This window comes from Apostichopus japonicus, chromosome 4, assembly GCF_037975245.1.
Source record: "Apostichopus japonicus isolate 1M-3 chromosome 4, ASM3797524v1, whole genome shotgun sequence".
Lineage (NCBI taxonomy): Eukaryota > Metazoa > Echinodermata > Holothuroidea > Aspidochirotida > Stichopodidae > Apostichopus > Apostichopus japonicus.
The window spans coordinates 2,041,901-2,062,667 of NC_092564.1; the positions used below are offsets into that span (position 1 = coordinate 2,041,901).

At 37.7% G+C, this 20,767-nt stretch overlaps 1 protein-coding gene across 1 annotated transcript; it reads right to left on the reverse strand.

Moving 5' to 3' along the window:
• Nucleotides 1–10,007: 10,007 nt before the first annotated feature.
• LOC139966106 (glutamate decarboxylase 2-like) lies at nucleotides 10,008–15,897 on the reverse strand. Its single transcript, XM_071968804.1, has 3 exons — nucleotides 15,551–15,897; nucleotides 10,903–10,992; nucleotides 10,008–10,579 (listed from the first exon to the last, which is right to left on the reverse strand). The coding sequence occupies exons 1-3, from the start codon at nucleotides 15,554–15,556 to the stop codon at nucleotides 10,400–10,402; spliced, it is 276 nt and encodes a 91-aa protein (XP_071824905.1). The 5' UTR covers nucleotides 15,557–15,897; the 3' UTR covers nucleotides 10,008–10,399.
• Between the last annotated feature and the right edge of the window lie 4,870 nt (nucleotides 15,898–20,767).

Sequence of the window (20,767 nt, forward strand, 5' to 3'; positions counted from 1 at the left end):
ATAACATGGAGAGGAGTTTGCTTAATATAACATACAAAGATCACAAAACCAATAAGTGGATAAGGGAACAGACAAAGGTACAGGATATAATGGAAGTAATCAAACATCGTAAATGGACATAGGCCGGCCATGTCACTAGAAGGGGAGATGGAAGATGGAGCACGCTAACCACTGTATGGACACCGCTTGACGGGAAAAGGAACAGAGGCAGGCAAAGAAAGAGATGGAGAGATGAAATACAGAAATTCTGGAATGAAACCAATTGGTACACACATGCAAGGGAGAGAGAGAGTTGGAGATATCATGCTGAGGCCTTCATCCAGCAGTGGATCGACAACGGCTGAAGAAGAAGAAGAATATATATATATATATATATATATATATATATATATATATATATATATATATATATGTATATGTATATATATATATATATATATATATTTACATTATGTATATATATATATACATATATATATATATATATATACATGTAAACATATATCAATATATATATATATATTTGTATACATTATATATATATATATATATATATGTATACATTATGTATATATATATATATATATATATATATGGCCCCCTTTGACCCCCAGTGGATGTCAGAGTTGTCCACGAACCCCCAACTTTTTGAGACGCGATCTGAACCATTATTATACTATAATACGCATTATAGTGCTTCGTAAAAGATCAAGTTCGTAATGTAATATTGTAATGAAAAATAAACTAGATGGACAAATATTTGTTTGGAAACTTCAAGTTCACGAATTGTATCACGCAGCGATAAACCATCACACACGATGAGACTTATGCTCCTGTTTTTCGATAGGTACGACGTTGTACATTAATAAATTATATATCAGATTTTAGTTCAACAAAAAGGACTCTAGTTTTGACTTTCAGAAACGTCTCACGAACCCCCTGGGATGGACTCATGCACCCCCTGGGGGTTCTTGCAACCCAGTTAGGGAACCCCTGCCTTAGAGAGTAAGAAAGTACCAGAAGGCAACAATAAACGGAGTGCAAATAATATTTATTAAATATATCTCGCTTCCCATAACAAACGAAGTGCAAATATTGTGCAGAAACAAACTAACATATTGCTTGAATCATTGTGGTTATCTCACCTTCCATAGAAAACGTAGTGCTTATATTATGCAGAAACAAACTTACATACGACTTGAATGTTGAATCACTGTGGTTATCTCACCTCCCATAGAAATAATTTGTTAAAAGTATTTCTCCGTATCATTAACCTCTCTGTGTAAAGATTTGTCTTTTTACTTTCATGACTCGTCTTCAAAATGGAGCAACAACATATGTAATCAAGCCAAATTAGTGCTGAAAGCACCCACAAAGCATATATGAAGCTAAGCTAGCATATCGTACGTGATACGCGCTTCCTATAAAAAAATTATTACACTGCTAAATATGAAATCCTATATTGTTCATCAGTTCATAAGTTCGTCAAATGTATTATTGGACAATAAACAAGAATCACCCTGCTGGAAAAAATGTGAAAGGGCACTATGTTTGTCTTTCTGATATACTATGTAAAAGATCGAACATGGAAAAGAATAATTCAAACCGGAACAAATCTGCTGATAATATGATATCATATGATATGATGAAACTGGGAAAACATTGCACCAGATCGCATCTAAGGACCTTCAATTGTTCAAAATTTTTCCCCCATATCAATCGCAAAATGTGCTACCCCCCCCCCCCTTGTAAATTCCTGGCTACGTCGCTGTGCTAGAGAGTACACCGGAGACGGTCTTTCGTGGTTCACAGCCAGAGTGTGTCTCCCTACTTTAGATCATTAAACGGTATGCATGACATTTCCATATGGTATGCACGGCATTTCATAATACTTAGGGTGTTGTGCATACGATCTACACATTGGACACGAACTTCTTTTATTTGCAAATGTCACTAAACTCTTAATATATATCAGACCTCACTCATTCTTTAACCAGAAAGAGTCTCGCACTGTATATGTAAACCACAGACTATCCAGTTAGCAAATCTTCTAGTTGCCTGCATTTACTTTACAAAAGAAAATTGTAAAAAAAAGAGAAAAAGAGCAGACACACGATGGGTTCTCCAGTTCGACTCATATGCATCCTCCTCTGTGTTGGGTTCACCACTGGTGAATTCTTTGACGATTTCGATCCGTTTGAAGAAGCTGTCCTCACAGCCAAAAGGCAATCATGGGATGAATTTCAAAGGAAGCACGTGTATATTGCGTCAAGCACCGATAACAACGATAATTTTTGGCGAAATTTGGCACGTGAGGGTCTGGGACCGCAGTACGGAAACTCTCGACCAAAGCAGTCCTTCATCCGTGTCAGTAATTTAAACGACGTCGTTAATGGCTTCAACGGTGCGCACAAAACTTGCGGAAAGGGTGACCAATTCACATGGAGTAACGATGAGTTTGACTTGATCCAATTGCATTGGGATGGGTCAACTTACCTTGTCGACTACGAAGGCCCTACGTATATCTGCGTCGCCCTTATCGACGGAAAGCCGACTCATTTTGACTCTTATCTATAGAAATGTATTTTTGAAGATAAGAAGAGCTGCATTAGAATCATCTTTAGTAGGGACAGATGTTGGTGTACGGTTGATATTTTATCTGACATTTAGACTGACAGGTTATCGTTTAATACAAGCTACCGTCGATTGATATCAGTTTTTTCAAACGCTTTTGTTTATGTGAGGGAATCCCTAAAACTGGATTGTAAACTATATTTTAGCGCGGAACAATATGGGTGATAGGGGAGCCAATGAGTCACCTTAAGCTTACTGGTTGCAGGGACGTAGCCAGGGGGGAGCAGGGGGAGCGACCGCTCCCCCCTTTCAGTGTCGATTTTTTTTTTTAAACTGTCGTTTTTTTTAGCATGGTATTTTGTCAGTGCTCTTTTGATCTTGAATACTCGTCAGCTCCGTTAACTTGATTGTAATCGTAGTAACATTCACGCCTACTGATTCAACTACTTACTTAGTTTGGCAGATGCAAGTAGATAAATTTAGCTTATAGTTGGCCACTGCGTAATAAAATACATATTGCCTACCTAACCGCACTCTATGGAATGTCACGAACTGTAACGTCGACAACGTCGTTCCATGAGTCGTCCTAAGTTGTTGCACGAACAGCATGTTATGAAGCTAAGCTAGCAATCGTACATGATACGCACTTCCTATAATAAGTGTTACACTGCTAATACACTGCGGTAACGATATTTGTTTTTAGGCCACTGCATATCTGGCTATATTACGAAATATGAAAGTTTATATTGTCCATCAGTTAAGTTCGTCAAATGTATTAAAGTCCATACATTGGACAATAAACAAGAATCATCCTACTGGAAAAATTGTAAAAGAGCACTATGTTTGTCTTTCTGATATATTATGTAAAAGAACATGTAAAAGAATTTAAACAGGAAACAAAATCTGCTGATAATGATATCATATGATCAGGGCGTACCCAGTATGTAGCACTGTAGTATTGAACTACGTACTATTTTAACTCGTTTGTTTTTTGGGTTTAAAAGTGATATTGAATGAGGTGTCTCAAGTTAGCAAGAGGCCAGGGAACCAGAATGAACACTCGGGAAGGGCCGTTTCCGGCCATCTGGGGGGTTTGTAAAACCAAAAATTTTCTTGTACGCTCCGCGCCAACTGATGGTGGCGCTCCGCTCAGATAGTCGTGCCTACAACTTTGAAAATCTATATATCAATCGCAAAAGGAGCTCCCCCCCCCCCCTCTTTCAAATTCGTCGCTGACTGGTTGTAGCCTGCTGTGTGCTGCTCATAGCGCCAGCATAACACTTCTTCATAAATTCATTACAACCATATAATATTACAGAGGAAAATCTCATATTTATAATACATCGGAGAGGAAACTAATACGAATGTCGTTGCCAAGTTGAAGGTAAATGTTTACTGATATTTATTAATATTAGGGCTATGCCTAATACTCTCTCATTTTGATTGGAATGTTTATATTCTACCGTAACTTTACTGCGGGCACATTGCCTCTAGCCACGATGTAAACAATATCGTTGATATGTACGTTGCTCAGTGTAGTGTATTGCCAGCGGTATACACACGGCGAGCCCGTCGGCTGTGAGACTACTTTACTGATGACGATTTCCCTCTAAAATTACGAGTGAATATATTGTGTATTTTATTGTATTCACTAAGTGTAATATGGTTTTAGTGGTACTTTTTAAGAAAAGTCACCCAGGAAAGAACCTGGGCACGGAAACCAAACTACCGAACGACTGATCCGCTCTCAACCCCAGTACCCTTGCATCGGGACTGTGACAGTGTGATCATCGTCGGGTGTGTATCACCATTTCCCTCGAAAGGGAACAGATACTACACATGATCTTAGCCAAACGGTTTTAGTGGTATAGTGATGCATAGCGTCATTGCATATAACCGTTAGAAACTGTAGTGTTGAGAAACCAGCTTGCTCATGTTTATCCAGTACGTGTAATCTGCAAACTAGGTTTATGTATCAGGAAATCGCCCTCTTTTTAGGAACAAAATGTCAGCCCCCGTAGTGACGGAGATTTTAAAGTTGTGTATTGACTATATACTATCAATGCTATCAAAGAACAGTAGTTGATAATGGTTAGCGTTAATGGTCAACAATACTTGCAGAATATGAACTAAAAGATTGTAGGATAATGTTTTGGTTTGAAGGATTGTCCCGTGAGCAACTTAAATGGGCATACTGTGGTTGGGTTAGTAGTTTAATTATGGTAATACATCTTTCCAGATATGTTTCAATTGTTTAAAGATATATATTGGATATGTATGTATGTAAGTATTTTAGATCCTCCTGCAAGCAGGAACTCGTGAAGAAGCCTCATTGGCTTGTCAATGATATGACTTTTGAGTTTATATTATAAAGGAACAGTATATGCAGAGGGTGTATTGGGTTTAAGGATAACACCATTAGGTATAAGAAGCACGATGGTGAAAGTGTGTGATGATTAAAGGGGCCGTATAGTGTAGATGTGCATCGATTTTTAGCCCTCTTTCCGAAATAGGTTACCTTGGGAATTTAACATTGCATTATTGGAATAGTGATGCAACTGTATTATTATAGTTACTTGTATTTAATTATATTGATTTGTACACCATGGAGACATTAAAGGGGAAGCATAGTGTGTTTATTAATTATATTTAAAGGGGCACATCTTGAAACAAATTACAGCTGGGTAAATTTCATACTGAAAAAACAGTTACCTAATCAGTTGCTATGGCAACAACATCCTTTCACCTTGAATTATACCGTTGTAGGGTGAATTTTAATATTGCCGTATTCTTGTGTTTGCTTTTCTTTAATTTTCTATAGTTAGTTTACCCTAAGGTGATATTGCCTTTCATTGAAGCCAATAGTGATAATGAATTAATTTTCGACATGCTTCATTTGAAGTCGCTTTTGAAGGTTTTTGTGTTAAAACGCAACTGGCGTATGTGATTTCCAAGTTAAAGGGGTTGTTTAGGCAGACTTGCCGTATTGGTGGCAGCCACTTAATTTTGGTATTGTTTAATATTTCCTTCGACACATGAGTTGCATGGACTAGTGTTTAAAGTGTGATCATCACATTTCGTCGCATGTTTTGCTATGGCTTCAAGTGACGATAATATTTCCCAGTAGTAATATCGAATGGGTTTTAACCGTCCATTTTCCATTTCATTTTCTTTGCAGTAGTTTCGTCGGTCGGCTGGGAAGAAGCCCACTGCCCTCTAAGTTTACCTTATAAAGTTTCATGTAAAATACGTATTAGCCACGGACCACCGCGGTGGCGCATTGGCAAACCAGTATACTGTGTACTTTGTATTGTGTCTATAAGTTGTACGCCAGTACGCCACTATCCTTACATTTATATATTCCAATGACATATGCGAGGTTTAGGAAATGAACGGTTGTCTGAAAACTGTATTGAGACCGGAGGATGGGGTATAATCGAGAAGTAGTTATAAATATGGAAGGCGAACTGAAGAAGAATGTTATCTCCTCTTCTCTTCTCTGGAAGTGTCGTTATTTATCATCAGAAGTAATGTGGATACAAGGGAGTGACCAACCCCTCCACTAGATGAGCCATTCCATATCATCTTGATAATCGAAAGTGCTGTAAACAACATTAATGCAGCACAGAACATTGAATGTAATAACTGGGAGTGTCTTCATGAAGCATCCGGCGTATATTATGCATGAGAGTCGTCGAACCTAACATCAGTTGAGCCGTTACATTGTCGATAGCGACCTATGTCAATAATATTTCATAGACGAATTCAGACAAATTGGCAACGAAATCCCTACCATTCCGTGTATATCTTGTCCATTAGAGGATAAACCAGAACATTGGCATAGTAAAGTATAACAACAGCATTTCAGTAATAGCATATACAGTTTCAAGATTTTGCTTTCAGAAGTATTTATAAACCCATCACTTTATTGTACTTGTTTAGTTTCAAACGATTAATTATCACTAATAATACTCTTCAAGTTAAGTGAGAAAATACGCCATCCTTCCTGGAACACATGCACCTCTTCTACAAAGTCGTCCAGCGATTCATACAGATTGCCATGGCTGCCGTCGTGTTTTCTTTCATCGACGAGTTCAACATTGTCAAGATGGACAAGAAATCGCATCAGGTTAGCATCTACCTTGGCAAACGTGGAAAGCTGGAAGTCCATTCACATATTATAGAAATGACTCTTCGTTTATACATAAATATAATGTAGGCATGTAAGAAATAATCAAATCTGACAGTCCTTATTGTCATAACTTGAAACATAATCCATTGAAGTTTTAACATAGTTTCGTTTCGATTTCAAACCCAATTAAAAGAACGTTACACAATAGTTGTTTTATCTCAACCCAATTGAGACCTTTGTTCAGTTGTTAATTTAGAATATACTTTGCCACTTCTCTGAGTTGAACAATAGTAAGCGTCTCTCTATATCTTCATCTGAAATTATATTACCTTTTACAGTACTCCAAGCCAAACGAACACATCTGTAACAGCAATGCTATGTTTAATTGGTTAAAACTGGTTAATTGCGGTGAGGTTGTAACACCTGACACTGTCCGGTAGACCTTATAATTTAAGGAATCTCTCGCTTATTGATTTTAGTCTGAACAACTTGAAAGTACTTTTAAATATTAATCCTTCCAAGAGTACCATCCGGGAAATCGTCAATTCGAATGAATTGTTGCATCACATATAGTGGAAACCTTTGCTTAATTCCTCGTTGAGGGAGGTGAGTGCAATGATAGTGATAGCTAACGTACCCCTCTCCCCCGGGGGCACCCTCTTCGCCGTAAGTCAGTGTGTTTTGCATTTAATACAATATGTGTTGTCGATGGGTAGCAAATCACTCTTTGGACAAGGTATGCAACACTTCTGCAATTTTGCTTTATTAGCAATTTGATGTACAGTCTCCCTCGACGTATGTATTCAACAGCCCTCAACCACCCACCCCCCCCCCGCCCTCCAGTGATTACACCACTTCATGAATCTACTGCGTATATCAGATCCAGTATAAGGATGAAACGTTATAACATATATTTCATCTGACTGTTCCAGCATTTTTTGTTGTTGCATGTTTTAGATTGAAGCGAAAAACGACTTTCGGCTATGAACTGAGGCGTAGGAGGCGGGACGGGCTGTAACACCCCCTCCCCCCCCCCGCAACAAGATATTACGTGAAAATTCGGGCAATGTGCTGATATTGTTTCGGGCACTGATGTGACCAAAATAAATAAACTTCAATGTGCCTAATCCTGTTTGAAGAGAGTCAGTAGTTCCGTACAAACTTCAGCCTCGTGTTGTAAGACTAACGTTCTAAGCTTGCCCGAATAATCTGTCATTGCTGTTGTGAAGTTTTCATAGTTTGCATGCACTCCATGCTTTCCTTCTCTGTCCTTACAACGAATTCGATTTTTAAAGGTCAGAGGGATCTCACCAGTTTACGCCCTTCCATATTGGTTACATTAGTCGGGCAAATCGTTACAGCCCCCCCCCCCCTCCCCCAAATCAAATTGGGCTCCTACGCCAATGGCTATGATACAAGGACAAATGTTGAGCAGACGTGCAACGTTCAAACGTTAAGTACTGTCAAAATATTTGCATTGATGAACGAAGTCAAATTTTGTTTAGTTCAGTGCGGCGTTCATAATGATGGTGTGAATTTGAAACACTGGCACACTTTATAAGGCACTTATTCATTAAGGATGCTTGCGATGAGATATGTAACTCAGTGGATTGCCTTTATTTGGCAACGTTCTTGTTAATGTGTCTACCTTGTTCTTGGTTTGGTAAACGGACTTTTCAGTTTAACTATCGCGCGCCCTCATTCGAAAGACTTTGTTGGCCTATAACATTTTGAGTTGGTAGGAGGGCTCTATATGGAGTCCATTCTCTGCGGACTCGGATTCTGACTCTGGTTGGCTTACACTCGGACCTGGAGTGCCATGGATTGCTGACAGAGTCTATCAGATTCTAATCATCTTAATTGATTGCAAGATGGCATGCATGTATTTTATTTTTCAATTCTCTTTGAAAATATTAAATATAAATGATCTTATTAAAAAACGAGTGAATTACAGTGCCTTATAAAAAAGGTTAGGTTTAATAGGGGAAAAAAGGATCATGAAGGACATAAAGTCCCCATCAAGGACCCTATGACAAAAATCTAAACAAAGAAATCTCAAATCCTATTCTTAAGCATCCAAAGCAATTTAATATCTTACAAGTGTAGCATATCATACAGCAAAATATTCTCTTGTTCAGAGCTAATGCCTCATTACGTCTTCGGTCTCAACTGTCTAGATATATGATGATGTAATTTTTGTTGCCAGAATTTTGGGCTCATTCGCATAGTTTGAAGGACTGTAAAATTCAGGCAATAACATCGCCTTTGTTTATCAAAAAGACAAAGATAATATTCAAGCGCGTCATCGGTTAGATTTCAAAACTTCAACACTAGTTGAGAATATAGTAGAATCACTCAGTATAAGGTAACCTTATTCTTCACTATTGAAAATTTGAAAGACAGCTTCAGGCAGAATTAATATTTCATAAGAAAAGAAAAATACATCTAGCGCCATGTTAGAGCTTTATTGCTTATTTAAATTATTTCCCGGTAATGTAGGAAATTTTGGGATTGGCTGGACATTTGAAATAATAGATATTATGCTAACAGATTGAGATTCAGATCACTCCATTGGACGATGTTTTCTAACAAAAGAGTTTTAAATCCACTCAATTGGTAACTCCAATGAAAAATTTGCTGGGCCAATGTGACATTATTTTCAGTTTTGGCGTAGCGTTATTACCACTGCGTATTTAACACTGTTCTAAATCTGCAGGGACAATAATCTGCTTTATAGTGATCAGTTTCTAACATAGTGTGCTAATTCATTCTTTTAAATAGTTAAATTGTAGCCATGCTTCGAGTAGAGGGTGGGATACGTCATCTCTTTAGTGGGAGAACCAGGTAAATGTAGGTGGGGTGATGGGAGGAGGGGGGGGTGGTGGTGCAGGTGCAGAAGACAAAATTTCTGCCTTCACTTACACATTACTGCTGGAGCTTTCAGCTAAAACCATTTCATGAGCTTGGAGATGGAGACAATCCACTATAGATCATATTTTTATGATCATTTTACACCTTACTATTGATAGACATTTTGAAGAAGTAGACAAAAAATCAAAATGTAGAGATTTATTATCCAAATTTTGAAAGAAGGTCAGAATTAATATTTAGTTTTAAATTTCCAGATAAGAAAACAAAATTGTAGCAAAATTTAGTCAAAATTCCAACCCCACCTCCACCCCCCCCCCCCCCCGCCTGGACCCACCAAAGCGTTGAAATACATTCCAATGTCAGCCTGGTCCAAAACTCATGATTATAAAGAGTAATAAAACAATAATCAAGAACAAAATATGATAAAAAAGGTTGTTCTCTCTGTTTTCTATTTTTGAAGATCTCAATTCGATCCAATATTAGAAATTTATTACGCTATCAAGACTGTATACATTCACCTCGACAATACGACAAGAAAATACAAACCAAGAAAAACAAAGAGTAAAAGCAAAGAGATTCTTATGCACTATGACGTCACATACTAATAAAATGCGAGCATCCTGACACAACCTTGGAAATCAGGGTATCTGGTATTAAAGAGAGAGAGAGAGAGTAGTGTAGTAGGCCTCATCAAAGAAGAATGGCTTTCTAGATACAAATGTGCACTGAGTTTGAAATTATGTTCACTGAGATTTAATGTTCACTGAGATTTTCACTGAGATAAATGTTCACTGAGATAAATGTTCACTGAGATTTAAATTATTATATTTCAATTTCTTGAGCTAAACGCTCAAAGAGGTCGATCATCTTCACCAAATGTTGATGAGTAAATTCGCTGTTTGAAAAAATCATCTGCCAGAAGTTGACCTTATCCTTGACTGGTTGATACGCCATCATCATGACTCCTGACGTCATCATTTCCTGTTTCAAAAGTGGCGCAAACTGTTGATGAAGAATTCACACAACGAACAAAAATAACGTAAAAAGGGGAATCAAAAACATATACTAAGATGTTATAAATAATCCAACACACTTATAAGGAGTTACGGACTCTCATATTATGTCAATAAATAAAATATTTCAATATGCCAATAAATTTGTCAACATTCAAATTCAATCCTAATTTTGAAAGTTCATAGAACAATAATTTACATATCGATGTGCACGATTACCTGTTTCTCTTGCCCTACATCATGAGTGGATGGATATAAAATAATCAGTGTTTAGATATCTTGATGGTGACTTTAATAGCAAACTATTCTTACCTTATGCAACTTGTCAAATAGTTCTGGTCCATCTGGTAAGTTACGTAATGACGGTGGAATGTACCAGAAACAGACGTTAGTGCACTCAGGCTTAGAGGAGAAAGATTGAAAACATGATTAAATTAATAAATCAACATTTTATCAAAGTAAATATAAAGTAAAATCATAGTAATATATAACTATAATGAATGTCAGAAAGGAGAAAAGACACAGAGCATGGATAATATTCGTTATATCAACACACCTAAGTTAGCACCAAAACCTCTCTTTTGTATCTGGTGTTGAAAGTAACCAACAATTAGTACAGTCTATAGCACGTCACATGGGTTGGAGGACGTGTACAATAATATGAGGGTATAGATATAGTTGAGGAACGAAGTTTTCAAAGTAGAAAGATGAACAAGAGCATACGCAAAGCTGGATATTCTGCCAGACTTGTCTGTGCGAACATCCGTTTTGTATGGCGAGAAAAGATGTGTACAAGCCTGTTTAATCGGCGATGAGATCAGTGGTATATGATGAACGGAGCATTCATTTCGTGAAATGAAGAATTCTTGGAATTGAATTAATTTCATAAGTTTTTGGATAAAAGGCGTCGAAACATTACACATAAATGATTCATAATTTATTACGACACACACCCCTCCTTGCATGGTTATAGAACAAAGAGAGAGTATACCATGATGGTGACTAATTAACAGCTTACTGCACCATGATGGTGACTAATTAACAGCTTACTGCACCATTATGGTGACTAATTAACAGCTTACTGCACCATGATGGTGACTAATTAACAGCTTACTGCACCATTATGGTGACTTATTACCAGCTTACTGCACCATCATGGTGACTAATTAATAGCTAACTGCACCATTATGGTGACTAATTGCCAGCTTAAGAAATAGTTTGAAGCACTTGTGTGGGTCATGAACTAGTAATAATATCTAGAAGTATATCCTGTTGTGAGGTTGCACTATTTAAAAGTTATTTTCTGAAAATTTAAAATAGTTATTTTTTTGAAATTTAATATATCAATAATCATAACATGAAGTTCCTGTAGATTTATTGTTACTGCAAGTTGCTGGTAGGATCTTTGTTATTAAGTTACATTTTGTTTGATTCAGCCTTAGTGTGTCCATTAGAAGGTGCAGCTTTTATTCAATTGTTTTTTCTTTTCCTTTCCCAAGATTGATTCTTTTTTGAGGTTGTTTTCTGTTGTGAATTTGTTTGAAGCCTTGCTTTATTTTACATTTTTTTGGTGCATATCTCCGAAACGATAGAGGTTTTATTTGTGTTGTTTTATTTAATTGTTTTGTTTTCCTGAAATTTGTTTTTGTATTATAAGACCACACTGAAATTGTACTCTCATCAGCTTTTACCATATGTTTTTTTTTGGTTCTCAGGTGATTTCAATTTTTTTTTAATTTTTGGGGTGCCAATTTCAATTATTATAAGTAACCACTTAATGAATGAATGAGACATTTCACACCCTTTGCCTAGTTAAGTCAAACTTGACATAAAATTAATTCCTCTTTATTCAGTTAAAATCAGATCTGATGATTCCATATATTCTGCTAGAAATGAATGTAGTCATGTAAGTGTGAAGCCAAGTCACCTCCAAGTATGTCACAACATCTGAAACTGATCAACTCTGACCAAAGCTGGCGATTTTGTTGCTTTCGTCATTTCCATGGTATCTTGTTGTCATTGAAAACGATGTTATTTGATCAGAATCAGTGCTAGAGGATTGCATGGTGAAAATTTAGACCAATCCAATGAAATTTTGACATTTTTGGAGGAATATGGCCCAGCTTTGAAAGCAACTTTTTGTGCTTGGTTGGTCAATTTTAAGATTGCTACTGTCAAGTATCAATTCATAAATTTTCATATGAATATTGCGATGGACTGAATCAAGCTAAGACACTCTTTTATGTCTTTGTACTCAATGTAGGCCAACCAGTAAATAATTAAACATACCTTCTGGTTCTCAATATTTTGTCGCCAAGACACTAGTTTTCAAATAAGTACTTTAATTTAGTATACACTTTCAATTTAACCTTTTGATGTTTTTGCCAGGTTTTTCCTTGATAGGGATAATCCGGAGAAAGTATCCATGAATTCTATATCTGCTACTGCTGCAGGCAATGATCTCTGAAGAAAGACTAAGAGGCTCTTTATCATATTTAAACTGATTTATTCAACTGTTGTGTGCTTTTGTGTATACACTACATTGTTTTGTGAAGCCTTCATTTAAAATTCTATACTGTCTTCGAGACCTTGTGTAAGTAAATTCTTGAATGTATTATCAACACGAATGTCTTATGATTTTACCAGTATTTGGAAAGAGGGACTCTTACTTCTACAAGTCCATCTCTCAAATGTCAAGATGACTTAAAAGTCAAGATACCCAGACTAATAGTGTTACTTTCATTAAGATTGTGGCAAGTTGAATGGTATGTTTCCATTCCTAATTAATGGAAACTTGATGTAACAAGTAAAGATGACAGCATTGTTTTAAGTGTTGCTATGTCCAGATCACATTTCTATAGATGGATTTTCATAAAGCATGGAAATCTGGAAATCCTGCAAGGCAATGCATGATTTTAAATAATTTAGTCAAATCATGTTTTCATATTTGTTAGTAATATATTGACATGTTAACCGTCACACCTCACAACCTTCTACCCCTGTCCGTTTCTCCTGCACGATTCTCCTTTCCCTATCCTCATTCTTCCTCCACTTCACTTTCTCTCCCTTCTCACCCTTCCTCATCCCTCTTGTACATCTCTCAGCCCTTCTCCATCCTCCTTCCAATTCCAATTAACCTTTTCCCTTCCTCTCCCTTCCCTTCCTCTCCTTTTTCATCCTTCCTTCTCTTTCCCCCCCCCCCCCCTCCTTCATCCATCTCCCCTTCCTCTTCCTCCCCTTCCTCCCCTCCTTTCTCTTTCCCTTCCTACCCTCTCCTTACCAACACCCTTCCCCTCCTCTCCTTCCTCCCCCTACCTTTCCTTCCTCCTCTTCCCTTCCTCCCCTTCCTCCCTTTCCTTCCTTCCTTCCTCCCTCCCTCTCCTTCCCCTCCCCCTACCTGCTCTCTCCTTTCACTCTCCTCCCCTTCCTCCATTCCCCTTCTTCTCCCTTCCATTCCTTCCTTCCCCTTACTGACTACCCTACCCTCTCTCCTCTTTGGACATTTCTCTCCTCAGTGCTGTATATATTCTGTAGGAATTGTTGATGTTTATTCATGTGCCTTACATTGTGTTTATCTTACACTAATACAAGTTGGTGTTTGGTATTCACTATTCAGTTCCTCATTATTCAGTAGTGGGTAACAGCCTCTGTTTCAATCAGGTCAACACAGAGAAAGTATCTACTATGCGGTGTAGAGAATTACCTGCTTGATGCCATTTTGTTCTAGTGTATTGTGCTAACATTAGTTTATAACACATTTACCTAGTGCTCCATCTGAATTTTTTTTTTTTTTTCAAAAGTGTGTTCATTTCTACCTTAACTACAGCTGTTGTGTTCATATATTCCTAAGACAAGATAATTAATATATCAGGTTATCATGTCCTATAGGATGAATATCCTGTTATTTGAGTTATTTAGTTAATAATTGAAATTTTTACAAGAATGAATTCTTTGCTTGTAAGTCTGACAATGGGTTGGACATCAGTCACCCTCCTTCCACCTCCTCTACACACATACCAAGAGGAGTCACAGTTAGTCAGATTCAACTACCCTCGATCTTGGACTATTAACCCAAGAGTACTGTTATAGTCACTCAGATCACCGGGAAAATTCAAACGTAATAACTAGTAATAGTAAGAGGAGTACAACCTCCCACCAGGGGTGGCGTGGGGTTAGGGATAGTCTTGGAGCAGAGGGAATGTTTAAAAGTGGACAATAAAGTACGTTTAAACATAGTTGTGAATGGCCCCCAGCTCCCCTCCCCCATACCTTCAACTGCACATGCCGTGTGAGGTGGGGTGCAGTAGTTGGACTGGTGGCCACGACAACCATTTGAACATTTTACAAGATAAAACGTGGTAAGGGAGATGACTATTTTTACGTATGTAGTTCATGTAATGTTTTCTTGAATGAAAAACGAAAGAGTATTTATCTTGTGAATCGTTGCTGTGATTAATCTTGAAAATAAATTGAAATCAGAAATGAACAGGTTTTGTTTCCATAATTTATTGAATTTTCAAACGAACTTATTCATCAATTTATTTTTTTATATGTGATGGGCCATCGATGATGGTAGACCTGGTGGGTAAGAACTCAGGGGCTAAGGGGGGAAGTGTTCCCAGCCCCTGCACACTATAATTACCACTTCTTGCTAATGACAATTATACTTTTATACGGGTCTGCTGAGAAAGCCGAGCAGGAAGGAAGTGGTACAGCGAGTAAGCTCTCGAGATATCCCATAAATTTGAAAGTTCTTCAATGTTTCCAAATAAATAGATCTCGAGCCATGACACATGATGGTACTATCTAAACATCTTAGGAGTAATTGACTGTAATGTAATACTGTCTCAAGTTCAATTGATCAAATAGAATAATGAGCAAGGACATACGAAAGAATAATTTATAGAGACTTGAGAAGTTCTCGAACTTTCAAAACGAATAAGGAACATGATAGGCATACTTGCATCTCAGTTTAAAAGGAGCCCAGTCTTCTATATATCACTATGTTAACTGGTAGGGTACCACGGAGTCACCAGCTTTCCCTTCTCCGCTTACACTCCTTCATAAAATGCAAGAATCAAGACGGAATAGTAAATTAAGATTTATAAAGTTTTTCAGAGGTACTCGACCTTTAAACATTGAAATGTTTGTCACAATATATCTACGGATAAGATGTTCATCCATCTATAGTAAGAAGAAAAGGCGAAGACTAAAAAAGACTAAATTCACGATTAGATTTAACAACATCAACCAAAAGAAAATGTTCCCACATAGACCTTTAATCAGGTCTAGCACATATATGATTGTTTACTTTTTTTTGTAACGGAATCAGCCATGGAGAGATTTCGGTTGACATGAGTTTCAATATAAAAATGAGCATAAATCGTGATGAACTCGGGTCGCTTGGTCCATTTGCATGTTAACACTGAACTTTTGTAGACCTACTAGTTGGGAACTTCGTCATGTCATGTCCTGAAGAAATTACTTTACTCTATCACTTTGAAAGTATGGTATGTAAAGGCTTCCGTTCACTATGAAACAATAGATGAGCACTCTAAAGTTTTTTTTTTTAATTTTTAATTGACTATAAATCAACTCTTCAACCAGCAATACTTGAATTCGTGACATATTAAAAGCAGCCTCACTCATTCTTTAACCAGAAAGAGTCTCGCACTGTTTTGTAAACCACAAACTATCCAGTTAGCAAATCTAGTTGCCTGCATTTACTTCGAAAAATAAATCTGTGAATATAGAGAAAAAGAGCAGACACACGATGAGTTCTCCAGTTCGACTCATATACATCCTCCTCTTTGTTGGGTTTACCACTGGTGAATTCTTTGACGATTTCGATCCGTTTGAAGAAGCTGTCCTCACAGCCAAAAGGCAGACATGGGATGCATTTCAAAGGAAGCACGTGTATGTTGCGCCAAGCACCGGTCACGACGATAATTTTTGGCGAAATTTGGCACATGAGCGTCTGGGACTGCAGTACGGAAACTCTCGACCAAAGCAGTCCTTCATCCGTGTCAGTAACTTGAACGACGTCGTTAATGGCTTCAACGGTGCGACGGTAACTTGCGGGCACAGTGGCCAATTCAAAAGAAGTAACGTTAAGTTTGACTTGATCGATATGCGTTGGAATGGTGCAGCTTACCAAGTCTACTACGAAGGCCCTAGATATATCTGCGTCGCCCTCAGCGGCGGAAGACCGATTCATTTTGACTCTTATCTTTAGAAATGTATTTTTGAAGATAAGAAGAGCTGCATTTAGAATCATCTTTAGTAGGGGCAGATGTTGGTGTTCGGTTAATGTTTTATCTGACATTTAGACTGACAGGTTATCGTTTTATTCAAGCTACCGTCACATGTTATCAGAATGTTTCAAACACTTTGGTTTATATTCCAATGGTATATGCGAGGTTTAAAAATGAACAGTTGTCTGAAAATTGTATTGAGACCGTAGGATGGAGTATAATCGAGAAGTAGTTATAAATATGGCAGAAGAATGTTATCTCCTCTTCTCTTCTCTGGAAGTGTCGTCATTCATCATCTGAAGTACTGTGCATGCATGGGAGTGACCAACCCTCCACCAGATAAGCCTTTCCATACATAATCGAATTTGCTGTAAACAACATTAATGCAACACAACACACTGAATGTGATATTATGTAACAAATGGGAGTGTCGTCATGAAGCATCCGGCGTAAATTGTGCATGAGACTCGTCGAACCTTACATCAGTTGAGCCGTTACATTTTCGATAGCGACCTGTGTTAATAATATTTCATAGACGAATTCAGACAAGCTGGCAAAGAAACCCCAACCATTCCGTGTATATCTTGTCCATTGGAGGATAAACAAGAACATTGCCATAGTAAAGTATAACAACAGCATTTCAGCAATAGCATATACAGTTTCAAGATTTTACTTTCAGAAGTATTTATAAACCCATCACACTGTTGTATTTGTTTTGTTTCAAATGATTCATTATCACTAATAATATTCTCTACTGAACTTGAAAGTAAGCATTGGATAATCAACACCAGGTTAGAAGTTAAGTGAGAAAATACGCCATCCTTCCTGGAACACATGCACCTCTTCTACAAAGTCGTCCAGCGATTCATACAGATTGCCATGGCTGCCGTCGTGTTTTCTTTCATAGACGAGTTCAACATTGTCAAGATGGACAAGAAATCGCATCAGGTTAGCATCTACCTTGGCAAACGTGGAAAGCTGGAAGTCCATTCACATAGTATAGAAATGACTCTTCGTATATACATAAATAAAATGTAGGCATGTAAGAAATAATCAAATCTGACAGTACTTATTGTCATAACTTGGAACATAATCCATTGAAGTTTTAACATAGTTTCGTTTCGATTTAAAACCTAATTAAAAGAACGTTACACAATAGTTGACTTATCTCAACCCAATTCAGACCTTTGTTCAGTTGTTATTTTAGAATATACTTTGCCATTTCTCTGAGTTAAACAATAGTAAGCGTCTCTCTTTATCTTCATCTGAAATGATATTACCTTTTACAGTACTCCAAGCCAAACGGACATACCTGTAACAGCAATGCTTTGTTTATTTGATTAGAACTGGTTAATTGCGGTGAAGTGGTAACACCTGACACTGTCCGGTAGACCTTATAATTCAAGGAATCTCTCGCTTATTGATTTTAGTCCGGACAATTTGAAAGTACTTTTAAATAATAATCCTACCAAGAGTACCATCCGAGAAATCGTCAATTAGAATGAATTGATGCATCACATCGTGGAAACCTTTCCTGAGTCCTCGTTGAGGGAGGTGAGTGCAATAATGGTGATAGCTAACGTATCCCCTCCGGCCTCCACCCTCGGGGGCACCCTCTTGCCCGTAAGTCAGTGTATTTTGCATGTAATACAATATGTGTTGTCGATAGGTAGCAAATCACTCTTTGGACAAGGTATGCAACACTTCTGAAATTTTGCTTTTTAGCAATTGGATGGACAATCTCCCTCGACGTATGTATTCAACAGCCCCCAACCCCCATCCCCTCCCCCAGCCCTCCAGTGACTACACCACTACATGAATCAACTGCGTATATCAGATCCAGTTTAAGGAAGAAATATTAAAACATATTTCATCTGACTGCTCCAGACTTTCTTTTGCATATTTGAGACTGTGACGGTTCCCCGCTCTATTAAACCGGCCAACCAATATTCTTCATAAAGGCCTATTCTCACAGCGCTGTCGTATACCACAAATGGCGTTTGCACTGACGCATGCGTATTCGTTTGATTTGGCATGATCGCTTTGCCGTATTTGGTTGATGATTTCTTAAAATTTGGCGATTGAAACGAAAAACGACTTTCGGCTATGAACTAAGGCGTTTGAGGCGGGCGGGCTGCAACCCCCCCCCCCCACCCCACTCCCCTCCCGGCACCAACAAGATATTCCGTGAAACTTTGGGGCAATGTGCTGATATTGTTTCGGGCACTGATGTGACAAAATTAAATAAACTCCAATGTGCCTAATTCTGTTTGATGAGAGTCAGTAGTTCCGTACAAACATCAGCCTCAGGTAATTAGACTAACGTTCTAGTTTTGCTCGAACGATCTGACATTGATGTTGTGGAGTTTTCATAGTTCGTACTCCATGCTTTCCTTCTCTGTCCCAAGACGATGTTATGATAATCCACTATTGGCATTCCTTCTAACAATCGAATTTAAAAGGTCAGGGGGATCTCACCAGTACGACCTTATTGGCTACATTAGCCGGGCAAATCGTTACAGCCCCTCCCCCCAGACGTGTAACGTTTAACGTTAAGTACTGTCAAATATTTGCATTGACGAACGAAGTCAGATTTTGTTTAGTTCAGCGCGGAGTTCATGAATAATGGTGTGCATTTGAAACAGTTTTATGAAGCACACTTTATAAGGCACTACTTCATTAAGGATGCTTGCGATGAGATATGTTACTCAGTGGATTGCCTTTATTTGGCAACGTTCTTGTTGATGTGTCTACCTTGTTCTTGGTTTGGTAAACGGACTTTTCAGTTTAACTATCGCGCGCCCTCATTCCAACGACTTTGTTGGCATATAATGTTTTGAGTAGGTAGCAGGGCTCTAGTACTCTACGGAGTCCATTCTCTGCGGAATCGAATTCTGGCTCTGGTTGGCTTACACTCGGACCTGGAGTGCCATGGATTGCTGAGAGAGTCCATAAGGTTTCTAATCACCTTAATTGCAAGATGGCATGCATGTATTTTATTTTTCAATTCTTTTGAAATGATTAAATATATATATGATCTCATTCAAAAAGGAGTGAATTACAGTGCCTTTATAAAAAAAAAGGTTTAGTTTAATAGGGAAAAAGGATCAGGAAGGACATAAAGTCCCCATCAAGGACCCTATGACAAAAATCTAAACAAAGAAATCTCAAATCCTATTCTTAAGCATCCAAAGCAATTCGATATCTTACAAGTGTAGCATCTCATAGAGCAAAAATATTATCTTGTTCAGATCAAATGCCTCATTACGTCTTCGGTCTCAACTGTCTAGATATATGATGATGTAGTTTTTGTTGCCAGAATTTTTTGCTCATTCGCAAAGTTTGAAGGACTGTAAAATTCAGACAATAACATCACCTTTGTTTATCAAAAAGAAAAAGATAAAATTCTGGCGCGTCACCGGTCAGATTTCAAAACTTCAACACTAGTTGAGAATTAGTTGTGCTTAATCACTCAGTATAAGGTAACCTTATTCTTCACTACTGAAATTTTGAAAAACAGCTTCAGGCAGAATTAATATTTCATAAGAAAAGAAAAATACATCTAGCGCCATGTTAGAGCTTTATTGCTTATTTAAATTATTTCCCGGTAATGTAGGAAATTTTGGGATTGGCAGGACATTTGAAATAATAGATATTATGCTATCAGATTGAGATTCAGATCACTCCATTGGACGATGTTTTCTAACAAAAGTTTTTAAATCCACTCAATTGGTAACTCGAATGACAAATTTGCTGGGCCAATGTGACAGTATTTTCAGTTTTGGCGTAGCGTTATTACCACTGCGTATTTAACACTGTTCTAAATCTGCAGGGACAATAATCTGCTTTATAGTGATCAGTTTCTAACATAGTGTGCTAATTAATGCTTTTAAATAGTTAAATTGTAGCCATGCTTCGAGTAG